The following is a 26,240-nucleotide window of genomic DNA, read 5'->3' on the forward strand; positions in this document are numbered from 1 at the left end:
AAAACCATCTGGCCCCTCCTGCTGGTGAGGAAGCTCTCAGCAATATAGGTGGACTACAGCATGATGGCCTGGATCATGGGTATGTAGCCCACAGTACATATGCCTTAAGGGAAACCTCTGATGAGGTAGTGAGTAACATCAGCACACCTCAGGGAACTGTACTGTCTGCATTCCTGTTCACATTCTATACATTAGACTTCAGGTACAACTCTGGGTCATGCCACCTCCAGAGGTTCTCTGGTGACTCCTCTGTTGTGGGCTACGACAATCTACAGCTTAACATTGGCAAGACCAAGGAGCTGGTGATGGATATTCAGCAGAACAGGAAGCCGCTGATACTTGTTGGAGACTTACAAGCTCCTTAGTGTGCACTTGACCAATAAACTGGACTGGTCTCGCAGCACTGAAATACTCTACAGGCCAGGACAGAGCCAGTGTTCCTCCCAAGGAGGCACAGACTCCTTTGGATGTTTTATCAGTCAGATGTTGCCAGTGTGCTCTTCTTTGCTGTGGTCTATTGGGGAGGAGGTGTTCAGACTGAAACCAACAGGCTGAAAAAGCTGGTGAAGAAAGCCAGCTCGTTTGACTGGATAGTTATGGCTTGTTAGAGGTTGCAGAGAGGAGGATGAGAGCAAAGATCTACTCCATCCTGGATAATTCCTCCAAGCCTCTCTACAATGCGCATGCAGCCTAGGGTTGCCTTTAGCTGTAGGCTCATCCCTCCATGGTGCACAAAGGAACACTTCAGACACTCTTTTGTGCCAGCAGCCATCAGCCTGTTCAATATAGTCTGTTATCTGACTCCAGTTGCAGCAACATCTGACATCCTCCACCCCACCCACCACTGCACCATGAGCCATAGTTTACTGAACATAATTATCAGCCAACAGAGATGCACAATCTCTCTTAATACCCCAAAAGGTGCTAAAGACAGCTATGTGTTTAGTGTAGAGATAAAGCTTGTCAAAGAAGTATATGGCAATATAGTCTTTCATCCTTATGGATCATATGTATATCTTTACCACAAATCTGCAACAAAGAAATGATCACATCTGAGACATAATTTAATATAAATTTATTGGGTAATTTTGTATGCATAGCCCAAGTAAATGCACCATATGGACTTATTTGGGTTTGACATCTTGTGCATGTGGGAAGAAAACACTGTGTAAAACACCTACAGGATTATGTAGCCATTCATGCAGCCTGTGCAAAACTTCAAACAAATGTAGTTTACAGCCACATTCTTTCATTTCAGCATTGCAGCTTTTCTAGCTATTTTGGGGGAAAAAAAGCTCTGAGGGTTGTGAAATTATAATCACTCTCATATCGACAGCTGGGGCTACAGATGCAAGAACTGTCTTTCAGTTATGCGCAAGATAGTTTGACAAAAAAACATTTAAACCAGTTCTTTGAGCTGAAATGTAAACAAAATGCAGTGGAAGATTCTGATCAAGAGAGTTCAAAATGATTCAAGTTTGATAAAATTTCATGCATGTACGAAATAATTTTCAAAGGGTATCTGATTATTTAGATTTAAAATCAAATGGTACTTTTTTTTTTGTTCTCTTTTCTTTTTTCATTTCTTTTTTCTTTTTCTTTTTCTTTCCTTTCTTTTTTTCTTTCCTTTTCTTTTTTTTTTTTTTTACACATTTGGCTTTAATTAATGAAATATAATGTCATTAGATTTTTCTTTCATAAGTTTCTCAAGAGAGTAGCAGCACAGAGGATATAAAACAGTACAGTTAAGAGCTATGCTGTACTATATCCGTGGGGTCTGTTTCAGGGACCAGTTTATAAAATTTCTGAAGATATTGCATTAATGATAATAGAATTATCTTACTTGGAGACTTTGTAAGACTTTACTCACACTAGGAATATTTGCCCCTCTACTTGGCAAGCTAAGCAGTGGCCGTGGGTCTCCAGGTTCACACAGGCTCACACACATAACTACTCTGTCATCTTGAACACACCCCTGATCTGCTGTAGCATTAGTTAGCTGACACAGGTGCTGATAAGAGGAAGTCACAGCAAACACTGATCAGGCAGAAACACAACATGAATCTTTTTCCATTTCTTTCATTTTGTGTGAATTACTCTGTTTATTGCTAAGCTTAAAGTCAATATTAAACAATAGAAATACAAAATCTCTAAACATCTCTTAAAAAACAATTGCTATCAGAAGTTCAAAAAGAAAAGCCCTCAATTCTTTTTAAGCAGTCATTAATCTTAAGCTATGTAAATGAACTTGATCTGAAAAGAAAAGAAAAAAAAGTCATGTTTTCACCTAATTGTTCATACATTATAAACTTAATACATACATCTTAACATTTTGTGGAATACCTCAGATAACCCAGTCTTTAAGCTGGATACGCCTCAGCCCTGACCATGTATGAGTGCCTTTGCCCATATTTTATCATATGTCATCAACATTCTCTAGACTCTTCATCAGTCTCCACTGATCACTGGGATATGTCATAATAGTAGTCTCTTAGTCTAGGTTCCACTAGTGCAAAGCCAGGCCTCTGGTCCGGCCTGTGAGGGAAGAACATAGAACAATGCATCAGTTTTACTATTAACGTGATTAAGAGAAGAGAAAGATTTGAAAGAAAGGATGTGTTAAATGAAAGGCCATCCTTGCTGACACATAGTCTTATTGGTTCTATTTTAACAGTGGCTGAATTGCCATTGCAGTTATTTCAGTGGATGTAAATTCAGTGGTTTTGCTGTTTACATTTTGAAATCCAATGAATGCAGCAAGCTGTGAATAGTACAAAAAGTTATGCTAAGTTCTACGTCCTGGGAGAAAGAATGCGAACAATTTCAGATTATACACCATATAAGAAACTAAGTTCTTTGGAAATGTAGTGCAGAAATGGTGACCAGCATTAATAGCATGGCAGATTGATATAGTTTTGAGAACACCTCATTATTTCACAAAATGAGTGCTTTCAAAAATAAAAATATGACAAACTCAAAGGCTTTGATTAAAAAAAAGAGAAACTTTTGCAGTTTTGACAAATGCTGAGGTAAGAGTTTCAGTGAGCTAATATGTCAGAAGAACATCCTCTTTAATGTGTGTTTGAATAGACTTTGACCTCGGTCCTACACGATCAACATTCGTGATAAGTTCTGAGCATTTCTTTCAGCAATGCAAAAAGCTTGAAAAGTGCATTATCTCAAGGGGGCTATTCTTAATATAGCAATTTTATTTGTAAACTGAATGTGTGTCTAAATCCTATAGATATTATAATCATTTTCCTTTCTTTGCAGCCAGTCTTACACTCTCTCTCTCTCTCTCTAGAAGGTATATACATGTATATAGTGTTTGGGTAACTCACTTGTATGTCCAGCATTTCTTCATGAGGTCATACATCTCAGGTGGACAGTTAGCAGGAGCAGCCATTCTCTCTCCACCCTCAATCATCTGAATCACCTCAGCTCCCTTCATCCCCTACAGCACACACACACAGTACCAACACCGGTGATTGCCCTTAGCCAATATTCATTTATCCCCCGGTGCACCTCTATGTCTCACTTCAATGTCTTTTCCAAGCAAGACCAGGTGGCAAAATACTAAATTCAATGTTACAGGTGATACAAAACAAATCTGGAAAAAAAAATCCATTTCAATTTAATGTGCTCTTTCAGTTTCTTTCATGACACACTGAAGAAACTCAACTCTGTGTTAATCTGTAATTACATCTCGTGTGCTGGTCAGTGCCATGCACCTTAATGGGTTTTTACTTTCTATGTAACAGCAATGATTTAAGTTCATTGAGGCTGTTCAAATAAGGCAGGACCCACATATGGGAAATAAAATACAGTTCAGAGGCTGCTAGACCTTAACACAATTACGTGACAGATAAATGGTGTTTCAGTTTAGGTGGTTTTGTAAAACAGGTGTGAGTCAAAGGCACCCTCTTAATCAACTGGAACTCCTTTGTTGAGTTCTGAGTCATTTGTATTACCGATATACACTGAGTATTTATATACTGTACATATGTACTGTGCATTCAGCCGAAACCCACAAGACTATAAATAAAGATCTATGTATCACACATTCAATGCTGAGAAGTTGACACATTGCTGCTCTCTGCACTATCAGAGACATATTGGTAGGGTTATGTGTGAATAAGCACAGTATGGACAGACAGTCATACTGTAACGACCTTGCCTCCTCCCTCGCCAGTTTCAGCCATTCCACGCTCAGCGTCGCCAGTTTACTAATCACTGGTCTGATCACCCTCATTCTGCACACCTGCCTTCACTTTAGTGACGCCTTTCACTATGTAAACCCCTCCGCTGGATCAGTCAGTGCGAAGTCTATACCGTCCATGTGTTTACTAAGCTGTCTAGTGTATCATAATTGCACATTGTTCCATAGTCTTGTTTGGCCACCTGTTAACCTATTTTCCTGTCACTCATTCTTCGGACCCCTGGTAACCCTGTTTGTGTTCAGCCTGCTCCTGTTCAGTTACTTCTGTCATTAAAAACTTTCGTTCACCCACATTTGTGTCCAGCACTGTGGTTCTTCCTGACACATACCTTATATGGCTTCTGCCCATATGAATATGCCTCCCACATCAGGACCCCAAAGCTCCACACGTCACTCTTGCTGGAGAATTTGAAGTAGTTCATACATTCGGGGGCATACCACTTCAGGGGCCACTTCCCATGGCTCTTGGCCTTGATAATATAAGGAAAGAATGAAAAACCTCAGCATCCCACGGGCAGTCTTTAAAAGGACATGGTTCAACACTGATCATGTACACTAGCAGTGTCACCAAAGTTATGTACAGATCTGCAGGAGTTTACTCTATGGCTCTACTGAATTGTCCAATGGTGCACTGAAACACACCTCTACTCTACATTACAGACTCTCCTGGTTATCAACATAGAGCTGTTCTCTAAGAGGACTGTACCTTGTAGTAGTTCTCCTCCTCTGTGAGTGCCTTGGAAAGGCCAAAGTCACTGATCTTGGCATAGTGCTGAGTTACTAAGAGGACATTTCTTGCTGCTAGGTCTCTATGCACAAAGTTGTTTTCTTCAAGGTACTTCATCCCCATGGAAACCTGATGCACCAGCTCTGTGATGTTCTTCGTGGAAACCTGTCTGTGGAGAGCACAGAGAGATTCGTGCTCAAAGAAGCGAGTGACTATGTGAATATGTCCTGGCCTACAGGTGGTAGTGTATGTGAAGCATTGTACTTCAGTAGTTACAGATTTTATTTTTGACAGGTATGGAGGAATGGCTCCACCTATAGATTGCTATTATGAAGCAGTTGAATGTCAATCATATTAGCATATACTGTTTGACCAAGATCTTTCATCTTATTCTGTTAAGTGCAGTTTAGGGTGGTAGGCAACCATGGCAACTGTGATGAGGTGTCATACTTGTTCTTCTGCAGGAACTTGTGCAGCGGACCCAGCTCTGCCAGCTCCATGACCAACATAAGGTTCTCAGCTTCACAGATACCGATCATGCGGACAATGTATGGGTTATCAAGCTGCTGCATAACATTTGCCTCGCGTAGCATCTCCTCTTTCACCGCTGCATTGTCCTCATCATTCTTCAGGATCTTGACAGCCACTGTTTTCTCTGTCCTGTACACACACACACACACACACACACAAACAGACTCTTAAAATGCTTGGAAAAAGTAATCTTTCTTTCTTTCTGTGTGTGTGTGTGTGTGTATGTGTGTGTGTGTGTGTGTGTGTGTGTGTGAAATGGATCAGATAAGCAAGGAGCAGAGATGGAGTTTGGAAGCCTGGAAAGGGGTAGACACAGGGTAGAACACGTTACTGGATTTTAGAACAGGATGAAGAGATGTGGAGTAGTATAATAGGGTGTTATAGAGAAGGACAGTTGTTCTAGAGAGCTGGAAAAAACAGTTTAAACACAAAGTGGAGGACTAATCCTGAATAGGAGAACAGTGAAGAATGAGTATGGTGAAGAATGTATTAGACATCACATACTTCCTCATCTTGTAGATGCCCCTAAGGACTGTGCCAAAGTTGCCTGAACCCAGCTCCCCATCCTCCAGGAACAGATGGTTGCGGTCCACAGTGGTCGAGCGCAACTCATCTGGGTCTGCATATGGACTCTCATACACCTCTGTATCCATGGGCATGGCCTCTGTATCACACACACACACACACACACATATACCCCGATGAATACCAAACACAAGCTTAAATACTGTGTGTCAGCACAGAGTGACTTATAAATACCAAACTACAATCATCAATAAATATGTAGCATGTTCATTTTATACTGATGCTTTGAACCTATAAAAACACAGAAAAATCTACAGAACCTACAGAAAAACAAAACGTTATTGTATTTTAACAGTTGAGAAAAGACATTTGGCATATATGAGGCAGACAAAGGAAATTAGAGGAGTAATCTGTCTCTGCTCTGAATAATTGACAAGGTTTTTGTTAGCACTCCACGTACAGACCCTGCAATATCTGACAAATGACACTTTTTGCTTCTTGCTAAGACAATCTGAATGCAACAACAGCACACACCCAAACCCAAAGTCCCAATGAGCAAAACAGCAATATTTCTCAAACAGATGACACAAAAATCAACTTACAAGTAAAACACAGCTTAATAATTTGGTTTCTCATATGACTCCTTAATGAAGAAATGTAAATGATCATGTCAAACTGCTCAATAGTTCAAATAGTCCATAGTCACAAATCACCACTGAGTTCATCTTTAAGCTTTGGTTAGAGATGAATGGATAAAGAGAGAAGTAGGGGTATAATACATCTACATATGACATATAACGTGTACAAATCCTATACATTTTTTGTACTCCTCCATTTCTTCCTGTTAAAATATCCAATTACACATAAGTCTCCTACTCACTTAGCAGTCATGCACGTTTCTCAGTCATACATGAAGACAATTATCCTCTCGCATATTGTAACATGTTTTTATAAGAGCATCATTTGCTTTGTTATTACAAAATTTCACCCAAGGAACACAGCCAATTATACTCCCATGGACTCCTAGCCTCAGCTGGCATGGGAGGGGCACAGTGAAGAACTCCTACTCTGGTCAATTCATTTAAGGTTCAATGCAGGTTGGAGGGTTTTTACTTAATACGGTGATATGGTCAGGTGAATGTCGAGTAAAATGAAATTTGTTAAATTTGCTACCGATCATTTGGGGTTGTGAGCTGGCTATTTAGATCCCAGTTTCATTAAAGTAGACACTGCCAGATGACAGATGTGACAAAACTGAGATTAAAACAGCAGAGGAAAAAGAACGAAAAATATTGTTTCTGTCTTACCTTTGTTGAGATTATTTGGTCCTCTGATTTCATAAGCATTGAGATTTTCATCAGTTTTGTTGCGACTGCTAGCTGTATGCTGTGGACACAGTAAGACAAATAAGATGGAGTGACACGCATAAACGTAGAGAAAAAATACATTCAGACTGAATGGTTGATTTGGAAAGCAACCTGAAATAGTTTCATGATCAGTGAGGCACACAAGCACACACACACACACACACACACATACATACGCCAGACATCGTGATTGTCTCTTTGGAGTAGGATGTCTGAACTTCAATATCTGTCTCCTTCATGGCACAAGACCTCAGGTTTCTTTAAATCTGAAGTCTCTGAATACATCACAAAATCTATCACATAATCTGTTTGGTGTAGCCAAATGATGAATTCTCAACATGTCTCTTGAAACCATGAAGGAGAAAAGATTCCGTATCAGTCAATGAATGATCATATTCATTGATTGAAACTGTCACACAAGAATAAAAAAGGAAAGAAAATATGGACGGACATGAGAAGGTACAGGGACTGGTCTGTCTTTCCCCTCACCAATCCAGAAGAGGGCTCATGAGAGATATTATACAGAGGATGAGAAATTAGGTAAGAAATATTAGAATGAATTGCTCTCTGAGTTTCTGTGTGCTAGAGGTTGCCATGGCAATGTCATAAATGCGGTTCAGCTCTGTAGCTAGCCTTATCTGGCCCTACCTTCATATCTTACACATAGTGCTTTACTTTTCTGTACTATATATGGCTCCTTATTGTTGATTTACAGTGGGTTACATGTTTGAAGAGACAATTTCAAAGATCTGTAACTATAATCCCCACTTAGTCACAGGATTTCCATTAATGACCTATAGCTTTACAGGCTAAATGCTTCAGGTTTGTGGAACAATAATAATTCATTTGACTTATTATGAAGACCACCTATTAAGACCAATGTAAGAGATACAACTTTCACACTCTGTCTGACCAGTTCACATTCCAGAATGGTCTGATGTTTAAGATTAGGTTTACAAAAGCATTTCACTATCTTAGGGTGGTACTCAGTTAAAAAGAGAATCAAGTGTCACTAGTATAAGTCTGTTATATAGATAACTATCAAAAGTGTGCTGGATTTTAGTAGTTTGGTTGATAGATATGGAAGGGAGGAGGGGTGAGTGGAAGAACAGATGTGAGAAGGTGCGTGTTAGTAACAAACCAAACGTAGTCATTGGTTGGCAGTTTGGGGTGGGTATGGGGGGGTAAGGGTGTTAGCAAGGCATGTGTCCTACCACTCTGAATGAATTAAGAGGAGGGGGTTGGCATGTTAGTGCACCTTTTTTTGGCCAGGTTTGGGGAAGGAGTAGGATTTGATTCTGGAGAGAATCCCTCCTGTGGCACCCCTCTAAAAACCACAATTTTAGAGAAGGATAAAGTTATTGTCCAGACTGGTTAGCACTTTCTGTCTACAGTTAGTGAGTTAATAAACTTAGTTAAACACTGTAATGAAAGAGATTGTTAGCGGCCCTCTCATATTTCCTCATGTAAAAAGTACTGAAGAGATTACTGAAAACACACTTACATTTTTAACCACTGACATTCTTAGACTTCGGTACAAAACGAAAACAGGTTAATAAATAGGTAGTGCATCACACATACTGCAGAGTATACAGAGGACAATACATGACGTGTCCACACAAAAGTCCTCTGATTTATCATAACGCAAATTATGCGTTTAATAACAGTGTAGCGTTTGACAGCTAGCACAACGAATGCCATGTTTAACTCTGAAGTTAAGACAGTCCTTCTAGTCCTTCTGATTATAGCCCATTTGTAAGCTGTGAAAAAACGAGGAGTTACATATCACAGACATTACAAGCGATAAATCAACAGACAGTGTAGTGTGTTTTAAATATTAATCCCACATCTTCTTGATTTCAGTTACACTTCCACCCTTAATCGTGTTCTTCGTCAGAGGGATGAATGTTTGTTCATGACACGCTCCTGTAAAATCTGCATTTGCATTGCTACACAGACATTGCAGATACTGAGTCCATGATAAATGGGTCATCCCCCTTTCTTCTGCTGCTCTACAGTGAAATGGCAGCATACAATGTGAACACTGACTTTCATCTTATTGAGTCTATTATATCAATGACCATTGTCATAAGCAATTACTTGATTATCTGATTAAGCGTAAACATGTTATAAAATATTTTGTTACAAGAAAACAAGTTACTCTTGGCACATATTGTCGACATGTTGATCTCTCTCTCTCTCTCTCTCTCTCTCTCTCTCTCTCTCTCTCTCTGTCTCTTTCTCTCTCTCTTACACTAACACACACACACACACAGACACAAACAAACACATTAGTGCATTCATTGTTTCATCACTATGTCTCTACCTTCTCATGTTTGGTCAGTGACATTACTCAGAGATAATTACACTCACCCCAGGGTGACCGCGTGGAAGAGCTGGTCGGCCTATATCTGTATAAGAAAAAACGATACATATTCGCATTCATTCACCAAAAGAGTACTTATACCATCCATCCATCCATCCATCCATTCTAACACTTCTCTATTCATTCAATTTTCTATTCAGTCAGGAGTTTGTTAGTACCGTGGACATCTCCATCAGGGCGTGGACAGGGTTCAGTTAACACTCTCAGCAGGCCATCTGGCTTATAGGAATAGTGCTCCACCAGCTATATAACACATAGAGCATATGTGAAAATCATATTTCAACTTATATTTGGATTTTTAGAAAATAAAGGGAGTATTATTGGTTTCTTAGTTAAAGGCATATTCAAATGAACATTTCCCTTGCATGAGAGGAAGAAGATTAGATCACCTGCCACAGTGTGTCAAACTTCTTTCCATCAGGTATGGACAGTTTACCAGATTTATCCTTGTCAATGCGATAGTGCATGACCTGGCCATTATGCAAGAGACACAGGGCATAGGACCCATTGGTGTCTCGTTGTCTTATTCTGTTAAAAACACAAGAGAAGAAACAATAGTATGAACATCAGAGAAGACGGCTGGAGTACAAAAGATCTTTAAAAAATGTAATGTAAAGATATTCTTCACAATACTCATTTGAAAATCTGGGGAGAATCCCAAAGAGTTTGACAACATTTGAACACTTCTACCACTAGGTGGCACTGCAAATACACTACTTTGTGACTTTTTATGGTTTGAATGAAAAACTGTTGTATTCTCAGCTGTTAAAATGTATTACTTGACACTTTGTCTAAATAGTAAGATCACTTCAAAAAACTGCCTTGACATTTGATTATCTGATGAAAAGGTTAAATTTTTAAAGGTAAAGTTGGCATCACTTCTTCTCTCTTCAGTTCAACGTTTACGCAAACTAATGATGAACAGCTACAACTTTGGCCTCCCGCATTCATCAGTATTTCTATTCTCCATCTTTTGTACAACCCCCACAGTGACTGGGGAGGGTATAGACTACCACAAGTCTCCTCCGACATGTGGTGTGTAGAGTCACACACTGCTTCTTCTCACCAGATCATCACGAACGGACGTAATACATGTGGAGGCTCAAAGTATGCTCTCCACATCCATCCATCACTAATCTAGTGCCCCAACCGACTAGTGGGAGTCGCTGTTGTGGCAACAGGGAAATGACTCCATGCCGGCTTCCCACCCACAGACAAACAACATGAACAGTGTCAGGCCTGAATCCATATGGTTCTTCTATGATCCCTTTTAGTGTGTGGGATCAATGTACGCTGAACCATAAGATTCAGCTATCACACCTGTATATGTACAAGGTCAACCCGTACATGATTATTAGAGCCATTTTATGCTGTGTTGATGACTCCGTGTGAAGTAGGTCACTTGACATATTATTTAACCTACAGGTGCCAAAACAAACAAAAAAGCTACAAATCTTTGTATTCGGTCCCTTGCTATTTGGGTTTAATCAAAATCAATTTATAGCACTAACAATTCTCAACAAAAACAGATTATAAATACAAATTGCATAAGAGCAACAAGTTACTGTCTTATAAGGAGCAACGGTATTTTTCTGGCTGATGTAAGTCTTTTTTGGTCATGGAAAGAATTCTTTGTAAAATTGTTGTGGCAAGAATGATTTGTAAAAGATTATTCTCTGAAAATAACGACACCAGTTTGTTTTTACTCTGGCTAATATTCCAGCAAAGATAACACATCCCTACTACGAGAGTGATGATATATAAAATTTATACGATGCACTCTGAGAAACGACAAAGACAAAGTAGAATGCTGTGTTACACCATGTGTAAAATGAGAACTTTTTATAAATACGCTACCACATACAGCCACAGGCACCACTTACAATTACTGCACAATAAAAACAGCCACAGGCACCAGTTACAATTACTGCACAATAAAAACAGCCACAGGCACCAGTTACATTACTGCACAATAAAAACAGCCACAGGCACCAGTTACAATTACTGCACAATAAAAACAGCCACAGGCACCAGTTACAATTACTGCACAATAAAAACAGCCACAGGCACCAGTTACAATTACTGCACAATAAAAACAGCCACAGGCACCAGTTACAATTACTGCACAATAAAAACAGCCACAGGCACCAGTTACAATTACTGCACAATAAAAACAGCCACAGGCACCAGTTACAATTACTGCACAATAAAAACAGCCACAGGCACCAGTTACATTACTGCACAATAAAAACAGCCACAGGCACCAGTTACATTACTGCACAATAAAAACAGCCACAGGCACCAGTTACAATTACTGCACAATAAAAACAGCCACAGGCACCAGTTACATTACTGCACAATAAAAACAGTACCAAACGAATAAAACTAGATCCACAATTATTTATATTACTAAAGACTGCAGTAAAGCCAAGGAGATTTTGATCTGTCGCCATAGTTGATCTGGACATAGTGAGTGTGCTCTTTGTTATTCTGTAAGGCAGAATGACAATAAAGTTGCAACTTGAACTTGAAACTTGACGCTTAAAAATACTGACTGTTGGAATGATTATGTAGCAGTGTTTGCTGGTAGTCATTTTAAGGATACACGATGGCATAGAAAATATGGTTTGGAAATAAAATCTGCTTTAGGCCTTTTTAAAATTAAACTAGTAAAATTAAAGACAGTGGACAATACAAATAAATACTAAAAATGATAAGAACAGGAATAAGGATAATCCTTTTGACACTGAAACAATATTTTGTTCATGGCTTTGGTTTGGAAATAAGGAAATAACTCTTGGGCTATATGCAAATGTTTGAATATGAAACAGTATAATAAAAAAAAAAGATTTATGTTAAAAAAAGAGTCTTTAGACTAAAAAAATGTTCTTATCTGAGCGAAAATGCAAAGAAAAAGAATTCGCAGTCGAGAATGTACAAAAAACAAATCCTTGGTCGCCAGTCATGATAAAACAGTAAAGAAAAACGTCACCTCAAAAAGAATTATTGTGTATTTGCAATTATTTACAATCAGTTATTAAAATATATACAAAAAACACATGTACAAGGCTCATGTTCAACATAATAATACCCAAACCATAGCCACAGTTCTCTCGACTTAGATAACTTGTTTTAAAATTGTTGTGAGTTATGTATGAAGAACTGTTTCAAAGGTGAGATGAAAATGTGCTTTTTGCTGTTCTATTTAAAGGCACCATTTTTTGAGATCGTGTTCACAGCACAGACACGCTACCCCCACCCAACTCCACTCTCTCATTCTCCACCCCCCACTGAAGTCTCTGGTCAGTCCAGGAAGTCCTCTGCAACACTGTCACAACGGAAACCACACAGAGCGCCTCTTTTTTGCAGCTCAGACTCGCAGAACTTCAGTGTGAACTTTAGTTTGACACACATACCACTACCGGAGGAGAGAATCTCTCATAGTATAAGGGATGAAATACTAAAGTTGCCAAAAATCTACTAAGGACAGAAACACTGATTGAAAGGTTATAAGTACATAATCCCACTGGTGTCTATTTCAGCTATAAACCACACCTCACATACTTAATACTTAAGACAAACCTCATAAAGTTATCGCTTTCAAATTTGGCAAACATTACCATAGTCTTATATTTAAGATTGTCATTCTCCACTGACACAGTTCTCAAATCAGATCTCTCTGACCAAAGCCCCATGAGATGAGTGGATAACAAATGTCTAATGTGAAAAATACAGCTTGCATGCTTGTACTTAATGCTCTCTGAAATAATTTATTTTTTTGTATGATTTATTTCATAGATAACTTATGTCATGCAACATAAGTATACGTGCCAGTTCTTTTATTTTCTGAAAACAAAACAAAACAAAACACTTGCTATTTCACAATATGAAATGGCATCATATGTGCACTATGTGTGAGTTTCTGGCCACTGCAGAGCAGAGGGTGATAGTAAAAAAAGACTCTGAGGTTTTTAAGAAAGAAACTCACAGAAATTTGCCGTTGGTACGTGGGCTCTTCAGCAAGCGCGGTTCAGAGTCATCACGTGTGATGTTACCATGGAACCAGGGCATCTTCTCATGCGCCGTGGTGGCGATGAGTTTCTCCAGCTGTGGTCTCTGGCTGATTATTGCCTGTTCCAATGCAGCTCCCTGATAAGACACAGACACCTCTCATTAAAAAAAAACAGCCCCAACCACACTTTTACCTGAGACCGTTTTTCACCTTCACTAAACACAAATGGCACAGGTACACCTTTACGGCGGAGATGTCTGATGAGGGATATATATATCCACATACACCTCTGACATGGGAACCCAGCATTCTTTAGGTTTTTCTTGGAATGCTATTAAACAATCAGTTATCTGAACCGATTTGCTGGGATGTCATGGCTTTATTGGAGAATGATGTCATACAAAATGGCTTCTTACTCTTTGGCTGTAATTCAGCTCACGTAGCCATAAACAGACTAACTACCATGTGTAACAATTAGGAATAGTCAGTGTGGGTTGAAGGCTTCCTTCGGCTTTCTCCAAACATAAACCCATACAGATATAGGAAGAACAATGGTCACTCAGTACACCATATCACACTGTTCCACTGCAGAAGTTTTGAGTGTAGTATTATTGAGTAATGTAAAGTGACACATTGTTGCAAGCCTTTCTTGCACGCAGTTTCTGAATGGCAGTGTATACTATAAATGTCAGCTTTATGAAGCCTACAAAACTCATTTTTTATTTGATCGGGTCACAAATTTGTGGATTTAGCTCTGTGCTAATTTTGAAGTCATTTTAAGCAAGTAACTCTCTTGGGTCTGTCTAACCCTCTCACTGAAGTTTCTTCCGTATGGTAATTTTTCCTTGCTCGGTATATGCTGCCATGATTTTCAGAACTGTTCCCCGTTGACATGAACAGCTTGCTACTTCTGTGAATGAAATATTTATTGTTAGACCTCCACATATTTGTCTTCCTTTAACCCCTCTTAGATTTTTCATGTCACTTGAGAAATTCGTATGCTGGAGTGTTGATTTTAAGCGACTTTTGGTAACACAAATTCGAATTGAAAATCGTTAAGTTTCAGAAACAATATGCAGCACATATAAAATATTTTTTTTTATGTTAGATGCAGTTCATTAGATGTAGTTACAATATAATTATTTTTTCATTGGAATTCTTAATAAATTTGTGAGGGACTTGTAAATCAAAGCCTAAAGTAAATCTTCCAATATTTCCTATTTTAGCATCAGTCTGATCTTATTTAAAATCAGTGTTAAACTTTGATAACATAAAACTTAATTGAAACTGGAATAAGAGTCAACTTGTGGTCAATGAGGAACCTTGTTTTAAAAAGTCAGCTTTCTTTGATATTCAGTGGCCAGCTACATGTAGAATGTAGAAACATAAGACTTATTTACTGCATTATGTTCTCTATATTTTAATGATCTACAAGCAGATACCTCACTACCTGGTAATACCTCACTACCTGGTGGTTTCATCTTCATGTTTGTCACAAATTAATTTTCATGAATTCAAAAAGTGTAGTGTAGTTTTAAGAAGAACAACGCTTTTCTGAAAGTGCACGAAAGTGCAGCATTACATTTCTGAAGGAGAATATGTCTGACTAAAATATGTGGAATATCATTGCCAATGAGCAATACGGTGAACTCCTTTCTTCAGTTGTTCAGACTGCATTCAACATTTCAAAAGCATCTTGCTATTGAAATGTTATTACAAAGATATTCAAAATGAATCTGAATACCTTGAAAACATTATGAAAATGTATCTTTACCATGTTATTTACCCTTAAACATCTTTATACATCACATGGTAAAGATAAACTTTCATAATATTTTTGAAGTATTGAGATTACTTCTGAATATTTTCGTTGTGTATGTGTACCTTTACAGATCTGAGAAGATCCAGAGTATACCGACCTGTAGGTTCCATGTCTGCTGTACGTACTGCCTGATGAGTTTCTCCTTCATGTCCTCAAATGGTCCCACCTTAGGCTGCATGCCCCGAGGCCTGTTATAGGGCTTCTTCAGCAGGCAGATAAGGCCGTCTGACTCCTGTGAGTGGTAGTCAATCACATCTTCGGGACTCCTGTGAGATCTGCCACCAGCGATGGCATACATGTCATTGATCTCTCTCTCGATGGTATAGTGGTAGCACTGGCGGCCATAAGCCACTGACAAGGCAAAACCACCCAGGTAGTTACGACTCTGCCGCAATAGATAGAGGCCATCACTCATGCCACCCTGTCGCAGGTATTCTTCTGCCTCCTCCCGCGTGATGTTACCATAGAAATAGGACAGCCCATTCACTCTGTCAGCCATGACAGCTTGTCCACAAGCTCTGCACTCCAAACTATGTTGTGGACTTCTGTATCATTCACTGGTCACCTTAAAGACAGAAAGAGCCAGTATCAAGGGTGAGCTTTCAAACATTAGTATGGAAGTCCAACTGCAATCGTGTTATTGCTATTTCTGTTAAAACTGAAGAGTACAGAGGAGAGGAGATTGCATGAGAATGGGAAACTTATGGATGTTATAATGTTGTCTTCATTTTTACAAAATGTTACATCATTTTTACCTCCGGTGAACATCCTTTCTGGCATTAGAAAATGTCAGTGTTAGTTTATTTCTCACTATATCCACTACATTAAGGAACCATAACCCAAATTTTAAAAGCTATCCTCTCTGAAAATCCCCTGACAAACCCTATGCTAAACTGTGCTAAAAAAAAAAAAAAAAAATGAAGCTGAAGCCAAAATTTAAAAAAAAATATACTGCGTTTTCTCCTCTCATGGTGTGATCATTTTCTGAGGCTACATCATAGGAGTTGTTCTCTGTCTAAATTACTCTTGCCCCTACCCTAAATAAAATGTGCTGCTTCCTCCAGGTTAGATTTAGATATTAATCTGCTTTATAAATACAAATAGGCAAGATGTTGCTGAAGACGTGCAACCGTGGAGGAAGTTACCTTAACATGGCCTCGAGAAGAGCCCACGAGAAACAACATATCGTATCTTGCCTTAAAGAATCGTCTTACAACGCAATAGTTTCTTGCACAGAACACCCGTCTTATCATTAAGGTGAAACCCTACAAATTAGATGCATAATATCCTGTCCTTAAGCAATACTAAGGATGAGAATAGCAGAACTTATTGTTCTGTGTTGTGTTACTGTGATGTACTAAAATGTCTGTGTGTGAGGCATATCTGTTGTAACATCCTAAATCCAACCTAAATTCAACTAAATGCATTGATTTTAAGGATCAAGATAAAAAAAATGTATCAAGATTTTACAAATATGCATAAATAAACAGATGGGCAGAAAGGAGGCAGAGCAAAAAGAAGAAAAAGTGAGAAAAAACCAAAAAGAGCAAAAGGAAAATATACATCCTGTTGTCCTCTAAACTCATGTTTCAAAAATGCAGCCCACCAAAGAAACCCAAGTCTAGCTGTGACAATACTTCAAAGAAACTTTTATGCTCAGAGAACCAAATGGTGAAAACAGACACACTTAAGCATCCTATGACATGCAGCTAAAACCACAAAAGATTCCAAGAATAGACTATCACAATGTGCTTGATCATGAAAATTACAGTTACCATTCAAAAAAATAAAGGAAAATGTAACTAATGGCTCCAAAATGCACAGTGTAATGGAAAAGTCAGGAGTACTGAGAACTGAGATAAATAAATAAAGAGCGAAGAAAGATTTATGAAAAATTGCAGTGATGTATCAGCGAATAAAGCAAGTGAGTAATAAATGAGCTGTTGATCAGCTGTTACCTTACAGATTTCCAATCAGCGCAACACTCACAAAAAGAACAAGCAGGATAGAGTGGGTCAATGCTTAACCACAGATTTCTGTCACGCACTGAACATGTAAAGAAAAGTAAAACTAAACTAAGAAGATAACGAAATCTTAATTTTGGAAACTCTTAATAAAAACTGTTAAATTCAAAAGAAGTGTCTTATTTACAATTTTTGTTAAGGTGAACCTTAACTGCATATCTGTAATCATCTTTGTTTGTAATCTGAGTGAATTCAGTGACCCCATTAACTCAAAAGCCCATCACTCTGTTAAAAAACGTAACAACATGACCTCTTAGCCTTTTCTGACAGAGGGTCACTTGAGTTCATTACAGGGAAATAAAGATGATTACCGTGAGGTTTTTCTTTTTTTTCTGAGTTCACATGTCTATGTCTTATGCTATTACTAAATTATTGAAATATTGGGATCTCTTGTTTGGGGTGGCTGTACATCAATCCCTGGCACATGCAAGACATTTATAGAGCTAATGTAAAAAAAAACCAACAACACACACATACACACACGCACACGCAACTAGATATGAGATGATTTTGTCAGCTTTCATTGTTTACCAATTTGGGCACAGTGGGCCACACCTTTGCCATGATACATACATGATACATAAATGTTGATTTAGTTTTATGTTCATTTACTTTTTACTCTTGAATTACTTTAAAGTGATGGGCTCACAGAAAATAATATACAGCCATTCAACTTGAGAGAAAAACTAGCAAAGCTGTGTGAAAAACAGCTGTAAGTGTGATTTAGTTATGAGGGGTCTGATAGCTCCTCACCTTAAATAATCACATGATAATTTCTACAGCATTACTGACCTTCTTCACAATAATCATTTCTTTCTAATAAATGTTTAGATGTAAACTGCGTGGTAGTGGTGCACTAAGCTGAGCATGCAGACAGAAGTAAATGTAATCGTAAGAGAGTGCATAGAATCATAGAATATATTATAGGTTTATTTCAAATCAATTCAATTCTGCCACAAGATTTGACAGTATACTAAAGGGATCAGTAAAAAGAAATATTCCAGAATTAAATCAATGATAAGAAACATACCCATTTTGTAAATTTAATACAATTCTGTTGACTAATGAATGCATGTCCCAGACATTGCTGTTTGAGTCGTTCTTTGTTTCGTGTTATGAGTTCTTTTAGACTTTCACTCGTCGACACTGAAGAATAGGCCACTGTCTTTCATGATACGTACCCCACCCAAATCCAGCCGAATATATATCTCTGCAGTGACATAAAATGTCACCATGCTGGTAATGTCCAGCAGAATATCTATCCCTAATGGTCATCCAAACCAAACATGCGCATTAATGAAATGAAAATATCTTTTTACCTTGTGGGGGGTCCGGAGCTCCCTTCTACATGAGACTGTGGCTGATCACAGAAGCTACCATGCTGAGCTACTGTCAGCTTGAACAGGATGTGGTATGGCCACTGGATAGTTCAAATGCTGTTGCGATATTTGTAACAGTTTCTCTGAGAGAGATTAAGAAATTTGAGGGCCATCAGATTGTACCACTTCCTAAATTAATTTACAATGCAGCGGTTCTGTCCAGAGAGCTGTTCTGTCCAAGTGTTATTGTAAATGTATCTGAAATTAACTTATAAAAATTTGTTCTGCCAGATCTATGTGGAAGTGTTGGTGAGCTTCCTCATTTTAAGTAAGTAGTAGCTACTTCCTTAGTTGTTTTTTTAAACTGTGTAACTTCCCTTTTATCTTTAGCATACACACGTCAACATACATATGAACTTCAGTTGATTAACGCCTGTCTACAGAAATACAACCTACACATTCAAACATACATGAGTTGACCCCTGGAGCATTACTTTATGTATCCAGTAATCAGTACGTACTGAATACTTATTAATTTTTTATTAAAACAATTATTACAAAATTACAATTATTACAATTATTACAGTCTTAAAAAAATTGTTAACGGTTTAAACGATACATCTGCATAAATGCATTTGAGTATAAGGAGCTGTCACAGTATATTTCTGGATTTTTCTTATTACAAAACAAATCACAAATAATGGTCATCCGAGGTGCAGGCTACAGGGAGCTTTACAAAAGCAACTCAACCAATATGAGGCATGAATTCTGACTGAAAATGATTAGTCCATTGAAATTCAAATGACCAAAAATCTTGTCTTAAATACATCACCCTTTAAACATTTAGAGAGTGTAACTTGCTAAACAGAGATCTTTGATCTTTTCAGACAATATCAAATTCTACTTTAACAATGCCCACAAATATTTAGAACTGATACATGCATGAACTGTTTTATAAAATTAAATTCTGGTTATAAAGGGAAAAAAATGCTTTGCCTAGAGAAAAGTTTAGACCTACTCTAAAAACATTGATGGTGGTTTATCTGAGCAGAAACCTGGTCTACCTCATGTGAGGTACTGCTATACATACAAAAATAATACTGTGAACATAAAACCATGTGCAGCATTGGCCAATTCAAAAATCTTTCAGAATACAGTGCAGGTAGTGATGGAAATTCAAGGTCAATCTCAATAAAACAAGGGTTAACAACAGAACTCTTATGAATAAATCTATATTTAGACAATGATGTGAGGTAATTGCACATGACAGTAAGGGGACAGCCAGGATGTCAACAGTGAAGTGAGAAGAGCATATGGGTGATTTGAATCACTGAGCTGCATCTGGTCATAATGATCAGCAATAGCAACTTTGTTATGCCATAGTACTTTCAGCACAACACCTGTGATATTTATATCACTGGGTCTATCATTCTCATATGCAAACCACTATTTAATCATTTTACACACGTGCTGGCACACGTTCCATTTTGATCTAATACAATAAAAAATAAATAGATCCTTATTTTGTTTGTGAAATACTTACTCCCCGTTAAATACATTTACGGGAATACGCACATGTGGCTAAGCTGGTCTTTCTAAATTGAAGTGCCTCTGAAACTAAAGATTTACACAACATTTTGTAATTTGGTGACATTTAAGTTGAACATACATTCAGCGCTAGTATTGTGGAAACAATTTTCTGACATTTGTGGTTAAAAAAAACAACAACAACACAAAAACACGTCTTCATATCTGACTCAACTGAGATTGCAGTGGCCCTGGTTTACAGCTCTTGATTCTATTTTTGGACAGAAATGTCATTTTTTTCTTGTCTTTTTTTGGTACGGGTTACAGGAAATGACTACCAGGTGCACACGGAATGACTCAATCAGCAGAACCACTTCTCAGTACAATTTCTATAAATCCCAAATCTCTCCAGTAGGGGGAGGAATAACATTACCAAATACTGTGGTGTCAACCATCAGTGTATCACTTTGATACTTTGTCATTATCACCAGCAGATGAAATGTTAATTTATGTAACTATAAGATTTCAAGGTATTATTTTCAGTGAAGATAAATAAAATCTAAATCTAAATCTTCTGCAAACCTCATATAAATACAAACATTTTACACATGACAGCGGCTGAAATCTAAACAAAATACAGCTTACATAAACTGGCATTCTCTGACTAGATGTGTAACATTTGACCAAAGATCCTTAACAACAATCCTTAACATGCGACATTTGCTTAGCATATAATGTGTAGAATGAGCTCCCAGTATATGTACTTCACACATACATGATGTCTTACAATACCTCCTCACATAGGTAAGTGAATAATATTAAAATATGGCAAAGTTGGGGACAAAATGGTGTACACTAACTCTGTGCCAATGTATCATAATGTGGCTCTCTTTTTATGTGCTGAGAATCTACAGAAGTAATGACAGGCTCCTGGAAAATACACTGGCTAAGTTACTGGTGCTTCCTCCAAAATCCTTTGAGGAGACCAGTGTTGTGCTGCTACAGGAACAATGACACCTAAGCTTTACTTACCCATTTGATATTTACCTCGGTTTACAGTATAACAATTATTTAATATACCTTGTCAAACAGGCCTGAAACTAAAATAAAAGCTAATGAGGAGCTTATGTGAAGCAGAACCATTTGGTACATAAATTTGACATTAGTCCAATCAAATTTAATTAAAGCAAATTTAAGTAATGTTAGCTGTTGGCTAACTTTACTGTAATTCTCACCTTATCTTTACCTGAGTGTCACCTTATCTGTTGTCGGATCAAAATAATTACGATTCAGGAAATGAGAAATCACAGTATTAAAATCCAGTCACAACTTTTTAACGTCCACTATGATTTTCCCACAAAACCTGTCTCCTTGTATGTACAAGTGTAATAATCAGTCATTTAAACAAGTACAGTAGCATAGTAGCGAAGCTGAAGAGGATGCATGTAAGCGCTAATAACAGTTATGTTTGTGAAGCCACACATATTGAGGCGAGTGGTTGTATAATTTCCTGGTAGACATAAGGAAGGACTAGTTCATCAAACACTTGAGCTCTCTTCGAACAGTGATCTTTCGCTAAAGGGGTGGTCCACGTGGGTTTATAAACACTTTACTGGAAACAGAGACCAAAGCAATAAAATAACATGGTTTCTCAGATATGATTATCTTTTGATACCAGCAGGAGACGTTTGCACAGGTACATTTAACTACTTGCACAAAGAGAGAATATAGTAAATAGTGACTCAACCCGAGTTATTCTACCAGGACAAGCCTTGCTGAGTTCCTGAATTCCAGGATCTCTGTATAACGAAATTGACCATTCCATTAAGTGTGTATTAGTTAGGCTATAAAAAAAAGCATTGCATTTAGATATTAGGGAATGATTGTCACAGTCGTACCACATTCTTGTCCTTTATCGTTTAATAACCTCTCACCTCTTCCCTAGTTGAAATTTAGTGGTTGTCGAGTTTATAGAGTGTAAATGTCAACGATAACTGCATATACATGCGCTATTCAATCCACAGCGTTGGCAAGTAACGACTTCCCACTGTACGCCGCTCTGTATGCGTGTGCGTGTGTTAATGTTGTTAGTGCTGTAGGGGGAGTTGCAAAGCAGTGAGATTCCACCTTACGTCACCAAGAGCGAAATCTCTGAGGGACGCATATCTCGTCTTTACAGAGCTGCGCCTTTAAATATTGGAGTCAACGCTCAAATGGATTTTTAGAAGCATTGCAGACTTCATTGCGGACGGAGTCAAGAGTCACCGTATCATTTGAATAACACGGTTCAATATGATTATCGGACTCTGAAGTTTCATCATCCTGTGCCGTTATTTTTACGTGAGTGTTTTGTTTGAATTGCATTTACTTTCAATTATTCTAATTAGCCGGGTTCTTGCCATCGACTGTTGTTCATACCAACTGAAACAAAGTGTGGTTGTGTTGTAATACTGTATCACGCTTTTAAAAGAGCTCTATATTTGTCGTGGATCGATGTACTCACAAGATGCGGTGCCTTCTCATTTGATCTCGCCTGCATCTTCTCAGTATCATCACTGCATCGGTGGCCAGTGCCGCTGTATCATATCTTCATTAGCTCGGTTAATTCCGAAAAATTCCATTCAGTGTTTTTTTTTTTTTCTTCTTCTTTCTTTCTTTTTTGAGATTGTAAAACCTTTTTCCTTGGGTTAAATAATTTACTCTGCTCAGTCCTGAGGAGTCTCCAGAATAGGTAGCCTATCTAATTAAAATGGTCCCGGGAAGACGACAACTTATTGTCGTTTGATGACCTCTCTTATTCTACAAAGAACCGAAATCTCGATTTATTTTGATGTTATATTACCACAGAAATAGTGGCAATGAGGTGTTTTCCTTCGGCACTCGAATCAGAAAACTAAATACTGAATTACAGAATATGTACCTTTAGCTCTGGATTTCCTAATGTTTTGACTCAGTAAGAATGCTGAGTTTGCACATGACGTTACAGTGGAGATGCACGCGTAGATCTTTAAACGGATGAAATCGATGGTCTCCCTGTCAACAACAGTCTAGCCTAGAGAGGAAAGGCAATTTTGCAGTCTTTTTGGCACGTGCACATCCATAGAACACAGGCCGCGTTGACCAAGGCACTCTTCTCCTCCGGGTTTACATTCACCTAGTGTTAAATCAGCAGGCTGTATTTAAAGTCACAGTTTAATTTTGTTCATTCCATTTTAAAGAGAGCAGTGCTAAAATTCTAATATTTGTGTGGTTATGTGGCCCACGTAACTGCTGGTCAACTAGTCATTTTTAGATTTTGCATTCAAATGTCCTATGTGTTGCTCTGGACACAAGACATCCTTGATCACAGTTTACACAAATTTTGAGATGAGAAATTTTAAGAATTTACCAGTCATCATATTATTTATTATTCTAATAGATTCCATTTTGTATGGCCTGACTGCAGGACTTTGTGAACAGCAATGCCTGAGCAGAGCAATGACTACCGTGTGGTGGTGTTTGGGGCCGGAGGAGTGGGGAAGAGTTCCCTGGTGCTGCGCTTTGTGAAGGGGACCTTCCGTGAGAGCTATATCCCCACAATTGAGGACACTTATCGGCAGGTCATTAGCTGTGACAAGAGCATCTGCACACTGCAGATCACAGACACCACAGGTAGCCACCAGTTCCCAGCCATGCAACGTCTCTCTATTTCCAAGGGCCACGCCTTCATCCTTGTATATTCCATCACAAGCAAGCAGTCCATGGAGGAACTAAAGCCCATCTTTGAGCAGATCTGTCAGATCAAAGGTGATGTGGAGAACATCCCCATAATGTTGGTGGGCAACAAGAATGATGAGACAAGTGGTCGTGAGGTGGAAACCAGTGATGGTGAGGCCCTGGCCAAGAGGTGGAAGTGTGCCTTCATGGAGACGTCGGCCAAAACAAACCACAACGTGAAAGAGCTTTTCCAGGAGCTGCTTAATCTTGAGAAACGTAGAACTGTCAGTCTTCAGATAGATGGCAAAAAAAACAAACAGCAGAAGCGTGCTGAGAAGCTCAAGGGGAAATGTGTAGTCATGTAAGTTGAGAAAGGCCAGTTGGAAGAGGGGCCTCAAGACTCTTATCAAGGGGCAAAAGAGGACACAATTTTATCATGACATCCCTGTTATGACTTACTGTTCATACCTGAAGAAAGAAAGGGAGGAGGAGGTCATGAGATGATATTTATGTTTATAAGCTCATTACGACGTACCTTTGGAACAGGATAGAATGGGGAACAGAAGTTGGCTATTTCAATCTCACTCATTTGTACATCAGTATATTTACTCTAGACTGGGGAAAAAACATTTCTCTAATGATTCTTCTCTTAAGTCACTGTTGCAGAAAGATAACCTTGATTTAACCACAGAAAGGGTTATATCCCACCTTTGGCAAGTTTGCGCCACTATAAGATCTGAACAACCATCAGCATAGTTTGGCAACTTTGCATCCTCAACATAGATCACAAAGGCAAGACAACCAGACGCTTCAAGGTGCATGGGTCCTATTACTGGCACTACTACTATATTTTATTATTGATAAAGAGGAGGGATTGAAAATTCAATTAAGAATATGTCCCAAAACCAGTGCTATACAAAGCAATACTTGTGATGTCTAATGAGCATACCTGCTAATGATATTGAATAAACGAGCTACTTTAGTGAGTCACTGAAATGATCACATACATGTTTATAGGAGCTAAGAGAAACATTCCTCATACAGCTCTGCCCTAAAGCCTACGTGACACCACTATAAATATGGCATGTTGTTTATAGCAGCTGATGAGAGCTTATGCAGCATGAGTTGCTGGTCAAGCTGTCAAGACCTGTGGCCATCACAACTGTACAACATTGTAGTAGTAATTAGCACCATGGTTACTGGGAGGTTTAATTAATCTTTTGTTTTCTCAAATTGCATCACATGATATGTCCATGAAGCAAGTGGGCAGAATGTGTGGGAGAGGCTGGACAATGGAGTGTGTTGTTGGATCATTTTCAACAGTTTCTTCCTTTACAGTAAATTTCTGTTTTATACTGATATGTACTGTGATTTTTTTTCATCCCTTTCCAAAATTAACTTGCCTGTTTCCCTGCTTGTAAACATACAAGGGAAGAAAACCAAATGAATTTAAAAGGGCAGTTACAAATTTAGCATCACTTTTGGCCTCAAAATGATAGTGGATTTTCCAATTATTTAATGTGCATTTCTGTCACCCTCTGTTCTAAACATACATATATTTGTTGAGCCTGTTTTACAGAAAGTGTAAATTTCAATTTAATGAACTGAATGACTACGTAGAAGAATGATAATATTAACCCTCCTGATCAGTTCAACCATGTTAATCATTTATTTTGGAGGCAGGATTTTCATTGTTTTCATTTCATTTGCAGTATGCCCATACTGCATACCGGTCACTTGCTTGCAAATCTGTCACATTTTCCTGTGCTCATATGAATACAATTTCTTACAATGCTTATTGGTCATTTTTGGACAGCTAATTTGTTTGTTGACTTAAGTAAAAAAAAAAACAAGGTATTCCAAGTAAACATAAAATAAAGTTTTTTTTTCATATCTCCTTCTGAAATGTTCCATTTCCTCATTAGAACCCTTGCTTTTTTGAGCTTCCAGAAAATCTTTGGTCGAAACTTACAGAGTAAAACAGGTGATTACCACTGGAATATTGTTCAAAGATCTTTCATATGTGTTAGGCCTGTTGAAGCACTTTAAGCATTTCATGAAATAATGATTTTTGATGTTGCATAA

General features: G+C 38.2%; 2 protein-coding genes across 2 annotated transcripts; one reads left to right on the plus strand and one right to left on the minus strand.

The window, feature by feature from the left end:
• Nucleotides 1-2,462: 2,462 nt before the first annotated feature.
• On the minus strand, nucleotides 2,463-16,088 carry syk (spleen tyrosine kinase). Its single transcript, XM_030767856.1, has 14 exons — nucleotides 15,687-16,088; nucleotides 13,744-13,904; nucleotides 10,145-10,283; nucleotides 9,914-9,998; nucleotides 9,743-9,780; nucleotides 8,628-8,696; nucleotides 7,821-7,873; nucleotides 7,310-7,455; nucleotides 5,982-6,141; nucleotides 5,397-5,606; nucleotides 4,926-5,115; nucleotides 4,549-4,689; nucleotides 3,342-3,454; nucleotides 2,463-2,535 (listed from the first exon to the last, which is right to left on the minus strand). Exons 1-14 carry the CDS (start codon nucleotides 16,086-16,088, stop codon nucleotides 2,463-2,465), a joined length of 1,980 nt encoding a protein of 659 aa, XP_030623716.1.
• A 7,832-nt stretch (nucleotides 16,089-23,920) lies between these two features.
• Nucleotides 23,921-24,520, plus strand: diras2 (DIRAS family GTPase 2). Its single transcript, XM_030769459.1, has one exon. It carries the CDS (start codon nucleotides 23,921-23,923, stop codon nucleotides 24,518-24,520), a length of 600 nt encoding a protein of 199 aa, XP_030625319.1.
• Nucleotides 24,521-26,240: the final 1,720 nt, after the last annotated feature.

The sequence above is a fragment of the Chanos chanos genome, chromosome 3, assembly GCF_902362185.1.
Source record: "Chanos chanos chromosome 3, fChaCha1.1, whole genome shotgun sequence".
NCBI classification, from domain to species: domain Eukaryota; kingdom Metazoa; phylum Chordata; class Actinopteri; order Gonorynchiformes; family Chanidae; genus Chanos; species Chanos chanos.